Source organism: Ranitomeya imitator, chromosome 1, assembly GCF_032444005.1.
Source record: "Ranitomeya imitator isolate aRanImi1 chromosome 1, aRanImi1.pri, whole genome shotgun sequence".
Classification (NCBI taxonomy): domain Eukaryota; kingdom Metazoa; phylum Chordata; class Amphibia; order Anura; family Dendrobatidae; genus Ranitomeya; species Ranitomeya imitator.
The window spans coordinates 394,313,065-394,336,341 of NC_091282.1; the positions used below are offsets into that span (position 1 = coordinate 394,313,065).

General features: G+C 40.9%; 1 protein-coding gene across 1 annotated transcript; it reads left to right on the plus strand.

Annotated features, from left to right (window-relative positions):
- The first annotated feature begins 528 nt into the window (after nt 1-528).
- NXNL2 (nucleoredoxin like 2) lies at nt 529-17,109 on the plus strand. Its single transcript, XM_069745467.1, has 2 exons — nt 529-939; nt 16,468-17,109. The coding sequence occupies exons 1-2, from the start codon at nt 641-643 to the stop codon at nt 16,637-16,639; spliced, it is 471 nt and encodes a 156-aa protein (XP_069601568.1). The 5' UTR covers nt 529-640; the 3' UTR covers nt 16,640-17,109.
- The last annotated feature ends 6,168 nt before the right edge of the window (nt 17,110-23,277 follow it).

Below are 23,277 nucleotides of genomic sequence, written 5' to 3' on the forward strand. Positions count from 1 at the left end.
GACACATCTGTAAAAATGACAATTTTTACTATATGGACACCTGGGAAACATATACATTGTGTCGTTGTTATCCCTTTCCAATAGGAGGCAGCAATGCTCAAGAATGTGATAGATCTGAGCTCCAAATGCGAGGTGGAGCCTGGCGTTATGTAATCTCTCAATAACCTTCCAATGTTAAATGGTGCAAATGAAAAATAAGCAAGGCGATATATCACTGTAAGCATGAAGGTACAGACAATAAATATAATAAATATCTTAGAATGAGATTTACGGTAATTAGACCTCCTGGCTCATTACTCGGAGAACTGACTACGTTGTGTATAGGGTTAATTGTCCTCTTCTGGAGGTCAGTTTAGTTTCGTTGTTTTTAAAGGTTTTATTGGCTGAAATAAGCAAAGTAATAACACCATAAAGTAGAAAACTAATAACTGCTGTCTGACACTTTCCTAATACAGCTTTGTGGCAGCTGAAGAACAGATGGCAGCAGACAATGTGCAGCACAGGGCAACATCGGAATGGGATTAAAAGGAATTAGAAGAAAGGAGCACTTATATATCAGTGTCAGCCCTTGTGCAGAGCGGTAGGAATCACTACTCCCAATAACCAACTCCATTGTTGTTATCCTATACATATATTTCGAATGGATATATTCACTGGACATATCCTGGTGAACAAGGATGGGGAGAAGGTGGACCCTGAGGAGGCTTTGCAAAATAAAATAGTGGGTTTATATTTCTCTGCCGGTTGGTGTTCTCCCTGCAGGGACTTTACCCCGATATTGTGTGACTTTTACACCGAGCTGGTGGAAGAAGCGAACCAACCAGCGCAGTTTGAAATTGTTTTTATCTCTTCGGATAAAAGTGCAGAAGACATGGTGGAATACATGCATCAAATGCATGGGGACTGGTTGGCATTACCTTGGCACAATCCATACAAACAGTAAGTATTTCTGGGGTCCTATGTGGAGGTGGCTTTATTTACTAGCTCATGGGATTGTATCTTTCATTCAATGGATCACTAGCATTGTTGTTTTTGGTTCCAGTGTCTGACGTTTGCATTAAAAAATAATCTATTGTATGTAATAAATACAATTTTAAACCCCAGAGACAAAAAGAAAAATATATTTCAGTATAAACCATAGGCCTGTTAACTATATATCTATTTGAAGAACATCCTCATATGACCACACATATGTGGTCAATTTGCCGACCCATGTATATAACTATATGCACAGATACACACATTAAATACAGGGAGCAAGTCCAGACTCTGAGTATGCCCGTGTATAGGCAAACACATAACCAATCAATATGCACACATATACTGTCTATGCTGTTTCTGGGGGTGGCAGGAGAAAAGTAAAAGGAATATCTCTTCACATAGGTCCTTTTACACGCCAATAAATGAGTACTAATGTAGGAGTCTCATAGGCTCTTCTTTACATTATCTTACATGGCGCAAAAGGTTTGTATAAGTGATTTTACATAGGAAACACTGGGAAACTCTGAGGCCATGATTGATGTAATCACCCAAATTTACTATAATTTAAACATGGCCAAATGTCACTATGTATTCTCAACCTGACATCATAAAATGACCTTTTAAGCTAAACCAGGCTCCTGAAGGTAGTTACGTGATTATGACGAGTGTAGAGAGTTATAAAGTAAAAACTTTCCTCTGTGAGTGAAAAAAAACATTACCCCGATGATGGCAGTACGGTATGATAGCCAAGTCACTGAGTCATGACATACAAAATATCCATTCCCTCTGATTGATGCCTTTGAAGCAACCTCACCAAGCTCACAGTGCACAACAGAGGCATCCTGAGCCCAAATCATGCTCGTCTACATGTATTTCGAAGACGTCAGAGCTGGCGTCACCTGGTGTCACCTGACTAACAAAGTTTAGCTACAAACATCATTTAATTATCATGTAATTGCCTGCAGGAACCTAGGATTAGCTTATAGGCAATTTTCTGATGTCAAGAAAAGACCCTTTAAAGAGAAGCTTTCACTAGTTTGAGCATGTTAAACTGGCCCCCAAATAACCTTTTAAAGTTTTCCCATGCTGTATGTTAATTCTGGTGGTCCGGTCCGAGAGGTGTTCATTCTGTTGCTTGCTGCCTTCCTACTTTGATTGACATGGATGATGCCTCCTGCATCATCCACATAGCTAGGCAAAATCCCACGCCTGTGCAGAGAAATCACTGGCTCGCACCTGCACACTATACCCTGCCCTACTTTGTTATGGATGCCTCTAGGACCAGACCTTCAGGATTAACATACAGCACAGGAGGACTTTAAAAGGTTTTCAGTGGGTGGTCTCAGGCGGTAGATCCAGGGTACCAATAGTGGAAAAAATAGGACGCAGAACTGCTGAGCAGATAAAGAGACCTGCTGATCAGGACTGTGGAGACAAGATAGGCTGTGATGAAGTAGGGCGAAACAGTGTGCTTCACCGGCCCTGGAGTAGACTACAGTGGAAGGAAACGATGTGTCTGAAAATGCTTTTCACTGAGAAGGAAACGTCCATAAGACTTTGTACCTGCTATTATTTCTACATAACGTTTACCCTGTTATCGTTCAGTAAAAACTGTGTTTTAGGACAGGAGTCTCCTTTATTGAACTTTGAAACCAATGGTGCTGGCCAGTCAACACCACCAGCGCAAGGCCCAAAGCACCAACACCAGCACCTAGCCAGGACCCACTCTTACGTGTAGCTTGCTGGGGTGTCACAGGAGAAGACCAGTGCCTCACCTGTAGCTACCGCACCGCGCCTTGCTACACAAAGGCAAAAAGAACACAACTCCAGGGAAGTTTAAAACTGGCTTTCTCCTGTGTGAGACATGTAATGATAAAGAGCCCTTCTCTCAGCCCTGATCTCTGCAGATACTGTGGACAGGCATGGACTTGGTATTGCTTATTCAATTAATGGTAGAAGATTGAAGGTGAACATACCACAGATCCAAGATTCCAAGCTGCAGCCCACCCCGACGCGCATATCGGGAAATTCCTTCTTCAGGGGACATGTCTAAGTTCCATGGCCGGGGAAATATATAGTGGCCACAACAGGAAATGGGCAGTGTCACCATAGAAACAAATACACCAGTTCTAGCACTCACCGCCCAGTCAACCAGCACAGAAGAGCGTGGGGCCCCAAGTGATCATGTGCCAGGTGCACAGCGGGAGCAGAAATGACAATGTGAAAAAAAGGTGAGGCGGCGCATGTGATGAAAGATAATGAAGCGGCACAGACATGTTTGTTGTGGGCGAAACTAAGGGCAAACAAAATACAATTTTGTGTCCAGCCCTATCTGCAACTAAGCATAGAACATACAAATGTGGATAAATATCTGAGGTGCATGCACTTGTTGGACCGAAATGAAGGTAACACAGCATATAAGCCCTATATACTGCGGACTCATTGATTGCCCCTATATACTTGTACAGCACCAGACCTATATTGACAATCATTATAGCAGGAGGATAAGAATATTAACAGACACTGCATAATTATTATTATTAGCTGTTATCATAGCATAATGGAATATATAAATCACTCTTGCATACAAATAACAATATTGAGTTCACAAATATATAGAGCATAATTACAGATATAGTGCAAAACAGAGATCCATAGGCAGGATATGTTATGTCCTCATGATGTAATTCACAGACTGACAGCATCTTCTTACTTTTTCATACACCAAACATCATCAGGCATCCAAAAACAGTAGTACGGCATAAAAATGCAAAAAAGGAAATATTGTTAAACCAAATTAAAACAAATATATGCGGCAATTGTGGCACAACGTGGTGCACAGCAATCGGGCAATCACAAAAATGGGACAAAGTAAAGTTTCTCGTTCAAGCCATGAGGCTGGACTGTCCGTAAAGTCCAGATACAGTGTGACTCCAACCTACCTAAACATTTGGCCAATTGGCCCCCCCAATATCAATATGGAGGGCATCAATGCAACGTACCCCCAACAGGAAACCATCACATGTGTGGAATAACTTGAAGTGGCGCGGGATCGTTTTTAGGGTGGAAATGTCTGTGTGAGTAGAGGCCGCCTGGATGCCCAACACGTGTTCCCTAACATGGACCTTTAGTTGGCATGTCGTTAAGCCAATATATATTAGTCCACATGGACATGTGGCATGGTGTATAACAGGGATGTCAAACTGCATTCCTCGAGGGCTGCAAACAGGTCATGTTTTCAGGATTTCTTTGTACTGCACAGGTGATAATTTAATCACCAACTCATTATTTGTGTAGGTGATTAAATTATCACCTGTGCAGTACAAGGAAATCCTGAAAACATGACCTGTTTGCAGCCCTCGAGGAATGCAGTTTGACACCCCTGGTGTATAACATATCTCGTAGTGCATGTGATATGTTTTTAATCTCAAAGGTTTTTTTTACCACTAGAGTCAGAGAAGGAAACACAACAGTCAATGTTGTGACAGGCAATGCATCTACTACACGGAACACAACCACCCCTGGCAGAATAATTATCCAAAAATGTGGTCAAATGGGGTCCAGTATAATGACTACGGGAGAGGTGAGCTTTTAAATTCTTAGCACATCTGAAAGTTATACACGTCTATCTGGGACGAATTTACTAATAATGGGGTCTACCCTAAGGATAGGCCATGCTTTTTCTAGTGCCCCCTTACTCTACCAGATTGAGAGTCTTATGATGTGATAAATCTCACTTTACATTGCCAAATAGTCTCGACTCAGGTCTAGTCCTATAAAGTAAATCCTGATGAGAGGCATGTTTGGCCTTATTGTATGCTCTTTTGATTACCCTACCACTGTAACCACGTGCCAGAAAACGCACCCTGAATTCATCCGCCCTCTCTTCAAGTGGAGCATATGCGGCGTAGATGGAGAAATTGCCCTACTGGAATTGACCTAATCTTCTGATTAGGGTGACTAGATGAGGCATGGAGTAGTGTGTTAGTAGCTGTCATTTTCCTATATACGAGGGGCGATCCAAAAGTAATGATAATCGGTTATTTCTATTGCACACAGAAATTAAAATAAAATGTTTTCTTCTCTCTTAGGTACCCACTAGTCCAGGAAAAAAAAATTACTTAAATAGACCACGATTCCCGGGAGCTACATTCATTTGAATATGAACTGCCGAGGAGTGAACATCAAAATGGAAAAAAACGATCTAAGAGCTGTCATCAAATACCTCTGCTTGAAAAAAATGACTACCAAAGACATACACAGCGACTTGGTGGAAACATTGGGGGACTCTTCTCCTCCATATTCCACAGTTGCACGCTGGGCCAAGGAATTTAAGCTGAGAAGAACATCGACGGAAAATGAACATCGTGAAGGACGCCCATCCACGTCCCTCAATGAAGAAAATGTGAAAAAAGTTGAAGAAGTTGTATTGGCAGATCGAAGAGTGACTATCAGGCATGTAGCTGGGGTCACAGGGATCTCATATGGCAGTATTCAAAGAATCCTTGCAAAAGAATTGCATATGAGAAAGGTCTCCGCGCGTAGGGTGCCAAAAATGTTAACCGACGAACAAAAGAAGAAACGAGTTGACATTTCAATAGCAAATCTCGAAAGTTCCAAGCAGGCAAGGAAAATTTTTTTGTCACGTTTTTTGACCATGAGCGAGACCTGGATCCACCACTTTGATCCCGAAACTAAACAACAATCGATGACATGGAAACGAGCCGACGAACCGACGCCGAAGAAATTCAAAGTGTCAAGCTCAGCAGGGAAGGTTATGGCGTCCGTTTTTTGGGACGCTGAAGGAATTATTATGGTGGACTATTTGGAGAAGGGAGCCACTATTACGGGCTCCTACTACGCAGAACAAATAAGAAGATTGCGGGAGGCTATCAAGGAGAAAAGGCGCGGCAAACTGCGGGCTGGAGTGTTGTTTCTCCAAGATAACGCGCTGCTTTGAACTGGTTGAACACCCCCCCTATTCACCAGATCTAGCCCCCAGTGACTTCTTTCTCTTTCCTCGGCTCAAGGAACACCTCCGGGGCAAGAAATTTAACGACAATAGCGACGTGATAACCGCTGTTGGGGATTTTTTTGAGGGTCAAGATCAAGAATTTTTTTCGAAGGGAATTCTAAGTTTAGAAAAGAGATGGACTAAATGTATAGACTTGTTAGGAGACTATGTAGAAAAATAAATTTATTTTTTGACTATATTCATTGTGTTTAGTATTGATTATCATTACTTTTGGATCGCCCCTCGTATATCCATCTGTACAATACCTAAGGAATCTTTTGAGATAGTCACATCTAGAAAATCTATTTTATTCTCACTCCATATAGATGTGGGATGGATGTTGAGGTTGTTGCTGTTCAAGGTAGAAACGAATTGCGCAAGGTTGGTGGATGTGCCCTGCCTGATGAAGAAGATATCGTCAATGTACCGCATCCAGAGTGGGACTTGGTCTATTGATGCTTGTTCGTCTGACAGGAAGAGGTCCCTCTCCCACAGCCCCAGGAAAAAAAAAGCATAGGAGGGCACAAAGGCCGCTCCCATTGCCGTCCCCTGGAGCTGCAGGTAAAAGGACCCCTTGAAAACAAAAAAATTGTGAGTGAGGGTGAACTCCAGTAGCTCCAGCAGAAGCTCCCTCATACCACAAGATAATGTTGATGTACCAAGAAAATATCTCACAGCAGAGATGCCATCATGATGTTTAATGTCAGTATAGAGGGACTCAATGTCCGCTGAAACCAGTAAAGTATCACCCCCTAGACACAATCCATCGACCTTGCACAACAGTTCCTCAGTATCTTTGAGGAAGGAAGGAAGATTGACAACCAAGGGTTTCGAGGTGGAAGTCGATCCATTTGTTAACATGCTCCAGGAAGTTACCCCGACCTGAGATTATTGTCCTTCCAGGTGTTGACGTGATGCTCTTGTGGATCTTGGGAAGGAGGTATAGAGTTGCAATGGTGGGCTCAGGTACCACTAGTGCAGAAGCCAGGTCCTTGGTGATAATGTCATCCTGCACAGCCCGTTTAATAATAGAATCCAATTGGGCACAGTATGCAGAGAGAGGATTATATGTCAGCCTCTTATAACACGTTGCGTTATTCAATTGCCGATAAGCCTCCCTCTCAAACATAGTTGTGGGCCACAGGACCACCCTTGTCCGCTGGCTTGAGCACAACATCCGATAAATTGCAGAAAATGTTTAACCTATTCCTCTCTTCCCATGACAAATTGTCATGTCATCAGGTTATACTAGTTAAATAAATGTTGCGAACAGAGGAAAAAATGGATTATATACACATCTAACATAGAATAATACAAAAAGATAAACTATTGAAATGTCACATCCAAATTATATTAGATAAACAATAAAGAACAGACATTGAGGAAGATATGGAGGATACATGAAGGTAGGCAAAAGAGGGAAAGTGGGAATCAAAGCCTGACAAAGGGACACAGGGAAAATGGTAAATACACAATATGGAGTCAGAGGCAACAAGAGATCGGTAGAGAGTAGTAAACAACATATCTACTATATAATTGTCTAAGGGTCACTTTCGTCTGTCTGTCTGTCTGTCTGTCACGGTTATTCATTCGCTGATTGGTCTCGCCAGCTGCCTGTCATGGCTGCCGTGACCAATCAGTGACGGGCACAGTCCAGAAGAAAATGGCTGCTCCTTACTCCCCGCAGTCAGTGCTTGTCGCCCGCATACTCCCCTCCGGTCACCGCTAACACAGGGTTAATGCCGCGGTAACGGACCGCGTTATGCCGTGGGTAACGCACTCCGTTACCGCCGCTATTAACCCTGTGTGTCCCCAACTTTTTACTATTGACGCTGCCTATGCGGCATCAATAGTAAAAAATGTATTGTTAAAAATAATTAATAAAGAAAAAAACTGCTATACTCACCCTTCGTAGTCGCTCGCGCCGGCCGCCATCTTCCGTTGCAGGCTCCAGTGGCAAAGATGGTATGGGAGAAGGACCTGCCATGACGTCACGGTCATGTGACCGCGACGTCATCACAGGCCCTGCGCGTGTCAGGTTGGTGTGTGTGGCGTTGTGTACGTCAGGATGGTGTGTGGGGTGTATACTACACCACACATGACGTACACTACACCACACAACAACCTGACGTACACTACACCACAAACACACCAACCTGACGTAGCGTGTCAGGTTGGTGTGTGTGGCGTTGTGTACGTCAGGTTGGTGTGTATAGTGTATGTCAGGTTGGTGTGTGTGTGTACTACACACACACCAACCTGACGTACACTACACCAACCTAACGTACACTATACCACACACCAACCTGACGTACACTACACCACACACACCAACCTGACATAGTGTGTCAGGTTGGTGTGTGTGGCGTTGTGTACATCAGGTTGGTGTGTGTGTGTATACTACACCACAAACACCAACCTGACGTACACTACACCACACCAACCTCACGTACACTATACCACACACAAACCTGATGTACAGTACACCACACACACCAACCTGACGTAGCGTGTCAGGTTGGTCTGCGTGGCGCTGTGTACGTCAGGTTGGTGTGTGGTATAGTGTACGTCAGGTTGGTGCGTGTGGTGTATACTACACCAAATACACCAACCTGATGTACACTACACCACACCACACACACCAACCTGACGTAGTGTCAGGTTGGTGTGTGGTGTGGTATAGTGTATGTCAGGTTGGTGTGTGTGTGTGTGGTGTATACTACACAACACACACCATCCTGACGTACACTAAACCACATACCAACCTGACATATACTACATACTTTCATTACGCAACGTGTCCGCTAATGATTGGAGCTAATTTTCCATTCAAAAAGTCAAATGGCGCTCCTTCCCTTCCGAGCCTTGCCGTGAGCCCAAACAGTGGTTCACCCCCCACATGTGAGGTATCGGTGTACTCAGGAGAAATTGCCCAACAAATTTTAGGATCTATTTTATCCTGTTACCCTTGTACAAATTAAAAAAATTGAGGCTAAAATAAATTTTTTGTGGAAAAAAAGTACTTTTTCATAATTACGGATCAATTTGTGAAGCACCGGGGGGGTTCAAAGTGCTCACTATGCATCTAGATAAGTTCCTTAGGGGGTCTAGTTTCCAAAATGGGGTCACTTGTGGGGGAGCTCCAATGTTTAGGCCCACAGGGGCTCTCTAAGCGTGGCATGGTGTCCGCTAACAATTGGAGCTAATTTTTCACTCAAAAAGTCAAATGGCGCTGCTTCCCTTCCGAGCCATGCCGTGCGCCCAAACAGTGGTTCACCCCCACATGTGAGGCATCGCTATACTCAGGAGAAATTGCCCAACAAATTTTAGGATCCATTTTATCTTGCTGCCCATGTAAAAATTAAAAAAATTGAAGCCAAAATAAATTTTTTGTGGAAAAAAAGTACTTTTCCATAATTACGGATCAATTCGTGAAGCACCGGGGGGTTCAAAATGCTCACTATGCATCTAGATAAGTTCCTTAGGGGGTCTAGTTTCCAAAATGGGGTCACTTGTGGGGGAGCTCCAATGTTTAGGCCCACAGGAGCTCTCTAAGCGTGGCATGGTGTCCGCTAACATTTGGAGCTAATTTTTCACTCAAAAAGTCAAATGGCGCTGCTTCCCTTCCGAGCCATGCCGTGCGCCCAAACAGTGGTTCACCCCCACATGTGAGGTAGCGCTATACTCAGGAGAAATTGCCCAACAAATTTTAGGATCCATTTTATCTTGCTGCCCATGTAAAAATTAAAAAAATTGAAGCCAAAATAATTTTTTTGTGGAAAAAAAGTACTTTTTCATTTTTACGGATCAATTTGTGAAGCACATGGGGGTTCAAAGTGCTCACTATGCATCTAGATAAGCTCCTTGGGGGGTCTAGTTTCCAAAATGGGGTCACTTGTAGGGGAGCTCCAATGTTTAGGCACACAGGGTCTCTCCAAACGTGACATGCTGTCCTCTAACGATGGAGATAATTTTTCATTCAAAAAGTCAAATGGCGCTCCTTCCCTTCCGAGCCTTACCATGTGCCCAAACAGTGGTTCACCCCCACATGTGAGGTATCGCTATACTCAGGAGAAATTGCCCAACAAATTTTAGGATCCATTTTATCTTGCTGCCCATGTAGAAATTAAAAAAATTGAAGCTAAAATAAATTTTTTGTGGAGAAAAAGTACTTTTTCATAATTACGGATCAATTTGTGAAGCACCGGGGGGCTCAAAATGCTCACTATGCATCTAGCTAAGTTCCTTAGGGGGTCTAGTTTCCAAAATGGGGTCACTTGTGGGGGAGCTCCAATGTTTAGGCCCACAGTGGCTCTCTAAGCGTGGCATGGTGTCCGCTAACAATTGGAGCTAATTTTTCACTCAAAAAGTCAAATGGCGCTGCTTCCCTTCCGAGCCATGCCGTGCGCCCAAACAGTCGTTCACCCCCACATGTGAGGTATCGCTATACTCAAGAGAAATTGCCCAACAAATTTTAGGATCCATTTTATCTTGCTGCCCATGTAAAAATTAAAAAAATTGAAGCCAAAATAATTTTTTTGTGGAAAAAAAGTACTTTTTCATTTTTACGGATCAATTTGTGAAGCACCTTGGGGTTCAAAGTGCTCACTATGCATCTAGATAAGCTCCTTGGGGGGGTCTAGTTTCCAAAATGGGGTCACTTGTAGGGGAGCTCCAATGTTTAGGCACACAGGGTCTCTCCAAACGCGACATGGTGTCCGCTAACGATGGAGATAATTTTTCATTCAAAAAGTCAAATGGCGCTCCTTCCCTTCCGAGCCTTACCATGTGCCCAAACAGTGGTTTACCCCCACATGTGAGGTATCGGTGTACTCAGGAGAAATTGGCCAACAAATTTTAGGATTCATTTTATCCTGTTGCCCATGTGAAAATGAAAAAATTGAGGCTAAAAGAATTTTTTTGTGAAAAAAAAGTATTTTTTCATTTTTACGGATCAATTTGTGAAGCACCTGGGGGTTCAAAGTGCTCACTATGCATCTCGATAAGCTCCTTGTGGGGTCTAGTTTCCAAAATGGGGTCACTTGTAGGGGAGCTCCAATGTTTAGGCACACAGGGTCTCTCCAAACGCGACATGGTGTCCGCTAACGATGGAGATAATTTTTCATTCAAAAAGTCAAATGGCGCTCCTTCCCTTCCGAGCCTTACCATGTGCCCAAACAGTGCATTACCCCCACATGTGAGATATCGGTGTACTCAGGAGAAATTGGCCAACAAATTTTAGGATCCATTTTATCCTGTTGCCCATGTGAAAATGAAAAAATTGAGGCTAAAAGAATTTTTTTGTGAAAAAAAAGTATTTTTTCATTTTTACGGATCAATTTGTGAAGCACCTGGGGGTTTAAAGTGCTCACTATGCATCTAGATAAGTTCCTTGGGGCGTCTAGTTTCCAAAATGGGGTCACTTGTGGGGGAGCTCCAATTTTTAGGCACACGGGGGCTCTCCAAATGTGACATGGTGTCCGCTAAAGAGTGCAGCCAATTTTTCATTCAAAAAGTCAAATGGCGCTCCTTCCCTTCCAAGCCCTGCCGTGGGCCCAAACAGTGGTTTACCCCCACATATGAGGTATCAGCGTACTCAGGACAAATTGGACAACAACTATCGTGGTTCAGTTTCTCCTTTTACCATTGGGAAAATAAAGAAATTGTTGCTGAAAGATCATTTTTGTGACTAAAAAGTTAAATGTTCATTTTTTCCTTCCATGTTGCTTCTGCTGCTGTGAAGCACCCCAAGGGTTAATAAACTTCTTGAATCTGGTTTTGTGCACCTTGAGGGGTGCAGTTTTTAGAATGGTGTCACTTTTCGGCATTTTCAGCCATATAGACCCCTCAAACTGACTTCAAATGTGAGGTGGTCCCTAAAAAAAATGGTTTTGTAAATTTCGTTGTAAAAATGAGAAATTTCTGGTCAAATTTTAACCCTTATAACTTCCTAGCAAAAAAAAATTTTGTTTCCAAAATTGTGCTGATGTAAAGTAGACGTGTGGGAAATGTTATTTATTAACTATATTGTGTCACATAACTCTCTGGTTTAACAGAATAAAAATTCAAAATGTGAAAATTGAGAAATTTTCAAAATTTTTGCCAAATTTCCGTTTTTATCACAAATAAACGCAGAATTTATTGACCTAAATTTACCACTAACATGAAGCCCAAGATGTCACGAAAAAACAATCTCAGAACCGCTAGGTGTCCAAGGTGCATGTCACGACTCAGCTGTTGGGTGACCTGAGACCATAGGGGGGTGCCCTAGCTCACGCTATTCCCCAGCATACTTTTGAAGGTGAAGATGCCGGGGCTGCCACCTTTGCTTTATATCCTGAATCCGCGCTCCATCTGTTCTCTTCCCCACACAGGAAAAAGGGCTGCTGCCATACATCGTATTACACCAACTCAACAAACAAGGCAACATAAACAAGGGTAAATGAAAATAGCTGGCATACAAATATTCACTGACATATAACAGAGGAATGCACCTGGGAGTTGAGGACAGAGAAAAAACAAAGTAAGAAGAGGGAAGGGAATTATCACACTTACAAACCCACGCAACAGTCACAGATAACTCATCCAAACTTCATCTCACTTAAACACCTCTCTTCCAAGCTATGCAGCATAAGCTATCTCTGACATGGGTTTCAATCAGGACCTAGATTATAAAGCAGATGGGAGTGTCTAACCAAACTTAGCTGAGAGCTCAGACTCCTAGAGCTCCCAACATGGTTGATTTACCACTGTTCTGCCAAAAGATATTAACAACATTTAAAAAGAAGGTGAAATGCTTCTTTTCAGCGCTGGAGTAGGAGCAATCAGTCGCTGCGGTTTTCTGGCTCCTCTCTGCTGCAGTAACCCCATGACAGTGCTGGTCCTCAGCAACTTTCCATGTGTGATTCCCCTCAATTGACAGGTCTCTCTCTTCACATTTTGTATACGGAGAGGCCAATCACTCATGAGCAGTAACAAACAGCTCCCTTCACCATCCTGATGACTGTATGTGAGCAGGCTCGGACTGGCCCACTGGAGAACCAGAGGATTACTCTCAGTGGACTACATTATAATCTTGGGGACTACAGCATACTATATGAGGGGGCTACAGTATACTCTATGGGGGGGCTGCATTATATTCTGCGGTGGGGCTGCATTATTCTCAGGGGACTACATTATATTCTGGGGGCTACATATTACTATATGAGGGGGGCAGCATTATGCCCTATGAGGGGGCTACAGTATACTCTATGGGGAGGCTGCATTATATTCTGTGGTGGGCTGCATTATACTATATGAGGGGGGCTGCATTATACCCTATGAGGGTAACATAGTAACATAGTAACATAGTAACATAGTTAGTAAGGCCGAAAAAAGACATTTGTCCATCCAGTTCAGCCTATATTCCATCATAATAAATCCCCAGATCTACGTCCTTCTACAGAACCTAATTGTATGATACAATATTGTTCTGCTCCAGGAAGACATCCAGGCCTCTCTTGAACCCCTCGACTGAGTTCGCCATCACCACCTTCTCAGGCAAGCAATTCCAGATTCTCACTGCCCTAACAGTAAAGAATCCTTTTCTATGCTGGTGGAAAAACCTTCTCTCCTCCAGACGCAAAGAATGCCCCCTTGTGCCCGTCACCTTCCTTGGTATAAACAGATCCTCAGCGAGATATTTGTATTGTCCCCTTATATACTTATACATGGTTATTAGATCGCCCCTCAGTCGTCTTTTTTCTAGACTAAATAATCCTAATTTCGCTAATCTATCTGGGTATTGTAGTTCTCCCATCCCCTTTATTCATTTTGTTGCCCTCCTTTGTACTCTCTCTAGTTCCATTATATCCTTCCTGAGCACCGGTGCCCAAAACTGGACACCGTACTCCATGTGCGGTCTAACTAGGGATTTGTACAGAGGCAGTATAATGCTCTCATCATGTGTATCCAGACCTCTTTTAATGCACCCCATGATCCTGTTTGCCTTGGCAGCTGCTGCCTGGCACTGGCTGCTCCAGGTAAGTTTATCATTAACTAGGATCCCCAAGTCCTTCTCCCTGTCAGATTTACCCAGTGGTTTCCCATTCAGTGTGTAATGGTGACATTGATTCCTTCTTCCCATGTGTATAACCTTACATTTATCATTGTTAAACCTCATCTGCCACCTTTCAGCCCAAGTTTCCAACTTATCCAGATCCATCTGTAGCAGAATACTATCTTCTCTTGTATTAACTGCTTTACATAGTTTTGTATCATCTGCAAATATCGATATTTTACTGTGTAAACCTTCTACCAGATCATTAATGAATATGTTGAAGAGAACAGGTCCCAATACTGACCCCTGCGGTACCCCACTGGTCACAGCGACCCAGTTAGAGACTATACCATTTATAACCACCCTCTGCTTTCTATCACTAAGCCAGTTACTAAGCCATTTACACACAATTTCCCCCAGACCAAGCATTCTCATTTTGTGTACCAACCTCTTGTGCGGCACGGTATCAAACGCTTTGGAAAAATCGAGATATACCACGTCCAATGACTCACCGTGGTCCAGCCTATAGCTTACCTCTTCATAAAAACTGATTAGATTGTTTTGACAGGAGCGATTTCTCATAAACCCATGCTGATATGGAGTTAAACAGTTATTCTCATTGAGATAATCCAGAATAACATCCCTCAGAAACCCTTCAAATATTTTACCAACAATAGAGGTTAGACTTACTGGCCTATAATTTCCAGGTTCACTTTTAGAGCCCTTTTTGAATATTGGCACCACATTTGCTATGCGCCAATCCTGCGGAACAGTCCCTAAAAATAAGAAATAATGGTTTATCTATTACATTACTTAGTTCTCTTAGTACTCGTGGGTGTATGCCATCCGGACCCGGAGATTTATCTATTTTAATCTTATTTAGCCGGTTTCGCACCTCTTCTTGGGTTAGATTGGTGACCCTTAATATAGGGTTTTCATTGTTTCTTGGGATTTCACCTAGCATTTCATTTTCCACCGTGAATACCGTGGAGAAGAAGGTGTTTAATATGTTAGCTTTTTCCTCGTCATCTACAACCATTCTTTCCTCACTATTTTTTAAGGGGCCTACATTTTCAGTTTTTATTCTTTTACTATTGATATAGTTGAAGAACAGTTTGGGATTAGTTTTACTCTCCTTAGCAATGTGCTTCTCTGTTTCCTTTTTGGCAGCTTTAATTAGTTTTTTAGATAAAGTATTTTTCTCCCTATAGTTTTTTAGAGCTTCAATGGTGCCATCCTGCTTTAGTAGTGCAAATGCTTTCTTTTTACTGTTAATTGCCTGTCTTACTTCTTTGTTTAGCCACATTGGGTTTTTCCTATTTCTAGTCCTTTTATTCCCACAAGGTATAAACCGCTTACACTGCCTATTTAGGATGTTCTTAAAGGGTGCTACATTATATTCTATGGTGGGGACTGCATTATATTTTATGAAGGCGGCTACATTATTTTATGAGGGGAGCTACATTATATTTTATGAGGGAGACTACATTATATTCTATGAGGGAGCGACATTATGTTCTATGTAGGGGCTACCCCTCTGATTCTGCCCCAACCCCTGCTACACAATTAAGACGTGTACTACCTTATATTACACCCTGATGTTAGCGTGTTTTACCACACAATTGGTAGTCTTGTATTTATTTTTATGTAGCTACATGGTGGGCCTCAAGAATGATTTTCTCTGGTGGGCCCAAAATGCTCCAGCCCGACGCTGTATGTAAGTGTCTGCAGGTAGAATATAATTTAATTTTCTCCCTGTAGCTACTGCTACAGTAAGCCAGTGTTGCATGATTTCATGATTTCTTCTTTAGGTGACAAGCTCCCTTTGTATTTATACATATTGAAATTGTATTTTTATTCCAGGAAAATATCCAATTCAAATCTAACCATTTGCTCTCTTGATGGGATTTGCATACCGTAATTATAATTTAGATGGTCATGAGGAAAATAACTACCGGTATATAGTCCCTCATTGAACCGGTGCAGTGGCATGCTGAGACTGCCTTAGGTCCCTGTTCTGGAGTTATAAATATCACTACTATGAAGATCACTGAATGACCTCCATGAGTGCTACATTTATCAGTAGAATAGGTCCTTCTCATATGAATAACTGATGGCTAAGTGCATCAGCTTGCCGTAATAAAAAGACATAGGGAAAAAAAAAAAAAAATTCTCAAAATATTTTTGAAGTAGATTATTAGATCTGGTAGAACAGTTGCAGTTATCAAACACGCTGAAAAATTATATATATTCTGTGCCTATCAAAAAGGTTGGAAACATTTAGTTGTACTTTTTGTAAATACAATTCATTAGTAACTTACTTTTTAATATCCCTTTTGTAAAAAGATTAATTTCTGTTATATAAGAAGAAGACCTTAACTCTTGTGAATAGTTTTATACAAGTCATTTGGAATCTCTTCTGTCTTATTTACAGTGAGCTGAAAAACAAGTACAAGATTACAGCTATACCAAAACTTGTCATTGTCAAACAAAATGGAGAGGTAATTACAGACAAAGGGAGAAAGCAGATACGAGACAGAGGACTTGCCTGCATTCGGACATGGCTCGAAGTGGGCGACATCTTTCAGAACTTCACTGGCAAATAAGTCAAATAGACATTTTATTTATTTAAAAAAAATGATTATAAATTAATTCAGGTATGTTCTCGAGCCTTTTTTTTATCCAAAGAATATCTGATATGTTTTCTATGTATTAGATGGCAATAGATTTGGCTCTACAGAATTGTATATACTGAAAAAAGGAACCTTGTTGCATCTCAGGACACTTCATTTTCAAATAACTAAACTTGTAAAATTTATAATCATTGTATTATGTGTAACCATTAATTTATGTTATGAAATAAAGATTGATATTTTATGTGAATTTGTTTTTTTTCAGCAAATGTGTGATGCAGAAAAGTCAACTAGGTACTATATAGAATACTTATGTGTGAGAATTCCAAAATAAGAATACATGGTCGTCTGCTGGTGACTATTAATATTAGTTTTTTATATGTTATTAAGACTCCGTTATGATTACGTTTGGATATTCTGTTTTTGCTACTGAATCTGAGAACAGAATGATGTAGGGTTAGAGAGCCTGATTCTAGTGATGCGTCAATTAATGAGCTGCTTGTTGTAGTTTAAATAAAATCATTGTTTTATCAGCAAGAGATTATCACTAGAGGACTAGCTGTATCAGGCAACGTAATCATTCTGCTCTGTGTAACACTGCCCCCTCAGTGATTTGCAGCTTGCTTCAAAAAAACCCCCCAAAGCCGCTAATTAGTGATGAGCGAGTATACTCGTTACTCGGGTTTTCCCGAGCACGCTCAGGTGGTCTCCGAGTATTTGTGACTGCTTGGAGATTTAGTTTTGTTGACCCAGCTGCATGATTTACAGCTGCTAGTCAGCCTGAGTACATGTGGGTGTTGCCTGGTTGCTAGGGAATCCCCACATGTAATCAAGCTGTCTATTAGCCGCAAATCATGCAGCTGCGGCAAGGAAAACTAAATCTCCGAGCAGTCATAAATACTCAGAGACCATCCGAACAACGAGTATACTCGCTCATCACTACTGCTAATCAGTGATGTGAGCTCAGCATTAGAGAACTGCTAGATCTTCAGTAGGGAAAAAGGTGATTTCATCAAAACTGCAGCAGTGGCTCTGTTCCTACATAATGCTGCTCTTGGATTACATGGTAAAGAACTGGTGATTGATTCCCTGTAATGTTGTAAATGGATTCATTGCATAACTGATGCAAATGGAAGCAGAAGGCCCTCATTGATTATTATAGTGTCCGTCTGGATTCTGTTATGTGTCAGATTTTAGAACAAATTAAAATGTTTTGCATGACAGGATTTGCCTGCTGTTCTTAAAAAAGACACATAACAATACCTATCCTTCCATTTACTTAACTCCCTCTTAAACTCTCTCCGATCTGTCTTGAATGCTGCAGCCAGGATCATCTTCCTCATCAACCGTTATATTGATGCCTCTACCCTGTGCCAGTCATTACACTGGTTACCCATCCACTCCAGAATCCAGTACAAACTTATTACCCTCATCCACAAAGCGCTCCATGGCTCAGCACCACCCTACATCTCCTCTCTGGTCTCAGTCTACCATCCTACCTGTGCCCTCCTTTCTGCTGATGACCTGAGTTTAGCATCCTCAATAATCAGAAACTCCCACTCCCGTCTCCAAATGTTTTCACGTGCTGCGCCAATTCTTTGGAATGCTCTACCCAGTTTATACAATTAATCCCCAATCCCCACAGTTTTAAGCGTGCCCTAAAAACGCATTTGTTCAGACTGGCCTACCGCCTCAATGCATTAACCTAACTATCCCTGTGTGGCCCATTCAAAAAACTTAAACCATAATCAGGTTCCTCGCATCTTGTTCTCATATGCTTTATGCATTTAATTAGCCCTCTGGGTCTGTACTGTTACATACTAAGGCTGATAACCGGTTCATGCAGCTTTACATGAACCTCCGAGCCTTACACTATGGCTGGTCCGAACAACGAAAGCAATTGTTACCATCCACCTCTCGTGTCTCCACTTTTTCCTCATAGTTTGTAAGCTTGCGAGCAGGGCCCTCATTCCTCTTGGTATCTGTTTTGATCTGTGTTTATTGTTATGCTGTAATGTCTATTGTCTGTACAAGTCCCCTCTATAATGTAAAGTGCCTCGGAATATGTCAGCGCTATAGAAATAAAATTATTATTATTATTATTATTATTACATCAGTTATGCAATAGGAAGGGGTTCTACAAGAATTTAGTAAAAGAACCCTTTGTGTAATTCAAACAGCAGCCTATCAGGACAGGTTGCAATCTGAAAACACACAGCTCCCATCACCTGTATCTCAACTGACAGAGAAGCTGTAACATGGACACACATAATGGATAGCTATCGGAGAAAGTCTGTGACAGGAGAAGAAATAAATCTTCTCATTGGCTGACTGAGCACGAAGGATTTCTTTCTCCAGCTTCAGGTAACGGAGGAGAAGATTTATTACATTCCTGGAGAACTCTTTTAATGCCATTTGTTTGTTGCTCAAAACACAACAAACACAATGAATGTCTAAACCCAAGTTTGAATATAGCCTTAAACCGAGATCTCACTCATATATTATTATTTTACTCTTGTTGACATCATTGTCTGCAGAGCTGCTGTTGGAGAACTATGTTAACACACTGGTGAAACTTTTTCAAGAGAGGAACATAGACATTATAATTTTGAATTGCTAAAATCTTGCTCCTCACTTTAGCTATCATTACCCCGACAAGACACTTCAAGTCCAATTCATCATTTGTAATTTTTTAAAGACAATTTTCTGTTTCTTTGTTTAATCACATTTTATGACTTTTTTCTGACTGTTTTGTAACTTTTTTAGTGCAAAAAGTAACATGTTCAGCTAAAATATTGCAAAACTTGCACCACATCTTCAGGGAGATAACGGGAGTACATTTGCACCCAATTTTGCTACTTTTCAAAATGTTGCATGTGACGTACAGATGCATCTCACAAAATTAGAATATCATCAAAAAAATTAATTTATTTCGCTTCTTCAATACAAAAAGTGAAACTTTTTTATATTATATAGTCATTACAAACAGAGTGATCTATTTCAAGTGTTTATATTTGTTAATGTTGATGATTATGACTTAGCCAATGAAAACCCAAAAGTCATTATCTCAGTAAGTTAGATTACTTTATAACACCAGCCAGAAAAAATGATTTTAAAATCCAAAGTGTTGTCCTCCTGAAATGTAATTATCTCTGTAAGTTAGAATACTTTATAACACCAGCTTGAAAAAATGATTTTAAAATCTGAAATGTTGTCCTCCTGAAATGTATATTCAGTAAAAGCAGTCCCTGGGGCGGAGTGTGCGGCACCTTTGATATTCATGGATAAGAGGATTTACTTATTGTGATTTTAGTTGTGGTCTGATGTTCAGTTATTAGGTAAAAATAAACTCACTGGAGGTTATACTACATTTATGCTGACATGACCACACCGGATTTCTGGATCCATTATTGTACTGGAACTTTATTCATATATGTGCTGTATCCATGATTGCACTGTCACTTTATCCTGATTCGTATGGAAACAAAAATATTCTTTCCTCTTGCACTTGCTTAGTGGTGTTGCACTTTTGCTGCACCTGTTTTTCCCTTGTTTCAATTCTATCACTGGGCAATCTTGCCAGTAATATGTATTGCACATTATTTGTTTTATTGTAATAAAATTTTGTGATAAATTGATTTTGGATGTATTACTCTATTTCCTAGCATGTTTACCCTTTTTTATTTTGAATTGTTTACGCTTATGAAAAAAATATCCTGACTTTATTTTTCACAAGTACCCTCACAAAGGTGTTATGTACAAATTCAATATATCTAGCAATGTGTGCCTTTTTTTTTTAAAGATATCAGCTTTATTACACACTGCAACAGCAGACTCACAAAAATTAGAGATAAATAGTCACATTTGCATATCTCTGAAGGCTTTGCGCCAGTGACACAACTGCTAGACAAAGATACGCTGTTTATTTAACCAATAGAAAATGCGTAGGCTTGTTCAGATTGGTCAATGGCACTCCTGTCTCTTTCCCTTGAGGAGGCTGCTTCCAAGTAAAATGAGGCTTGTACATGTTCCTGACATGGGTTTCAGGCCTGACAGACTGACCACAATTAAGGCCCTCACTTGCATACACTGTATTCAGATTTAATTCTAATGGTTTTGGTGTCTGGTAGAACTTCTGTATTATATTCACCTTACAGTAGCTTCACCTGCTATGACAGTTGTTCCATTGGAATCCGGTGGCAAAAATGAACTGTGGAGCTTACAAAATGCAGGTTTCATGGCACCAGCTGGCACTCTATTAATTATTAAGTGAGGGCCACATAATGACATGGCGGTGGACGTGGTGGTGGTGGCGCACAAAGCTCAAAATTCAAACCAGCATGTTTTCGCTGGCATTGTAAAGTGATGGAGAATATGTATTCCACTATTTTGCCAACTATTTGGCATGAGGGAGGGTCCTCCCAAATCTAGGAGTGACAGCCCTCACAAATGTTAAAGTAAAAAATAAAGCCAAAATGCTCCATGTGAACATATTCTACAGGGAAGATATTTTTTTTTGCAATATATACATGTATTTATGAAGGAAACAATGTTTCTTAGCATTTTTCTCTTTAAAAACATTTTCTGGTTTGGTAGGTATTTTTAAAAATCCGTAAAACTGGCGAAATAGTCTGATAACATTATTCCCAGATACCATATGTGAGTCGGAAAGGCATGCAGGCATCTTCTCCATGCTGTTCTCATTTAGTTTTAGCTCTTTCGCATCCATTTCAGCTTTTTTCCCATGCCCCCAGACCTGTTTGTTGGGTCCAGCAGAAAAATATTCATTGACTTGCATTGGATTCATTATTTGGTACGAATACATGGATATTAGAAATTATTCATGCCGATTTTACCTAATCTGAATATTTCACTATTCGATTATCACTAAAAATAAACACTGTGTCTTAATATGAGCTTATAGCCTGACCTTGATGAACGCCTTCCGCCCAAACTCTGGCCACAGACAGTAATTCAGATAAGGGGCCAGGATAAGAACAGGGAATGGAAGCTCCTCTTATAAAGCTTAAAGCATAATCATATCCACCATCTCCTATCTCAGTAATGGGAGTTTGTCTTCACTAAATACAGATTTAGCTCAGAATTGAGAATTTTGATAATGACTGATCAATTCTGGCAGAGAAACAACATTTTCTGATAAGATATATTGCAAATTTGCTTATTTTCATATGCACTATTGATTTATGAAATACAAATAAGAACAATGGTTACTCTTTAAGGCATCTTTGAAAACTGTCTGGGTCATATGGTGTCCCTACACATTAAAGCCAGCCCAACCACCTGATTTTGGCCTCCCAATTGTAAACCAACAAATTATGAGACATGGATTGGGCATTCTGAATTGTGATGGCCAGCCTTTTAGTTTTCAAAAAGATAATCAGCAGTTGGAGGTTTCTGTAGAAAGGTGCAGGAGGTGAAGCCTAGCACCCCTTGTTGGTCAGAGAGTAACTGGCTCCCCAATAAGACACAGAATGTTCAGAGTAGATTCTTAAAAACTATCAACATTTTATTTACAGATGCTTTGAATATGGAGATGATGGAGCAAATGACTTTTTTTATTTACAGGAGAACCTGGCTTTTCTCTTGTGAATTGCAGCTCACAGATTTGCGCCACTGCTTGAATTTTCCTTGTCATAGTCACCTTGTACACTGCTCCCAGTGAAACTTACTCCACAGATTCTCCAGAGGACACATCACACAACGTAGCCCACATCTTCCCTGCCTCCTGACAGTCCGAATAGGTTTCGGCCTACCTTCCCTGGTTCTTGCCTTCAGTTACCTACCTTGTTACTCAGACGTCTTCTTGGCTGCCTCAACCTCATTCAAAACCCACTGTTATTCAGATAAATCCCTTTTCAGAGGTTACAGCCATTTCAGGGTAAAACATACATGGCTGCAATAATGCATGCAGTGTCTCATTCATACTATTTGTGGTTACGACAGCATGGATCAGCCGGTAGGTTCCTTTAAAATGCAATATGATGGACTTTTCACTTTGATGGATACTTCAGAATGAAGCATGGATGAGAGCAGGTCAGAGTAGTTCCACACATAAAGTCAAAGGCATTTTTTGACCCATGCATGAAGTGGGGATTGGATGCAAATAAGTAAAAAAATAGGGTCTAAAACTACAACTTGTCCCATGAAAAAACAAGGTTCCATAGTTTTGCACCAACATGAAATAAAAAAAAATGACAAAAAACAGCTTGGAAAAAAGTAAGTGTTTCCTTTTCAACTTGAATAAATGCAGCATGCAGGTTTTTGTCAGTGAATGAATTAAATGATTTAACATTACAGACTGTTAAGCTTGATAAATATACAATAATAAGAGACATCTGGAATTGCCTGAGAGCAGGTTCTCTCTATGTATTGACAAGTTGTAATTGCCAGTAATAAACTTGTGCATTCATTACGTTGCCGCCCCAATGGAGTAGGTATAGCCTTCTGTTGTTTTGTTTCTATTCCCTTTTGTGTAACTTAATTCCTGCCATTACCCACTTTGGTATCATCTTTCTCATTTTTCAACTGGCAAAAACAAAGAATATGGATTGAATCCCTGGAGCTTTCTGTAAATTATCAGGAGCACAAAT

Coding starts and splice junctions, on each gene's coding strand:
- NXNL2 (XM_069745467.1), top strand. CDS start 641: ATGGATATATTCACTGGACATATCCTGGTGAACAAGGATGGGGAGAAG. Junction 940..16,467: donor TGGCACAATCCATACAAACA/GTAAGTATTTCT, acceptor TCTTATTTACAG/TGAGCTGAAAAACAAGTACA.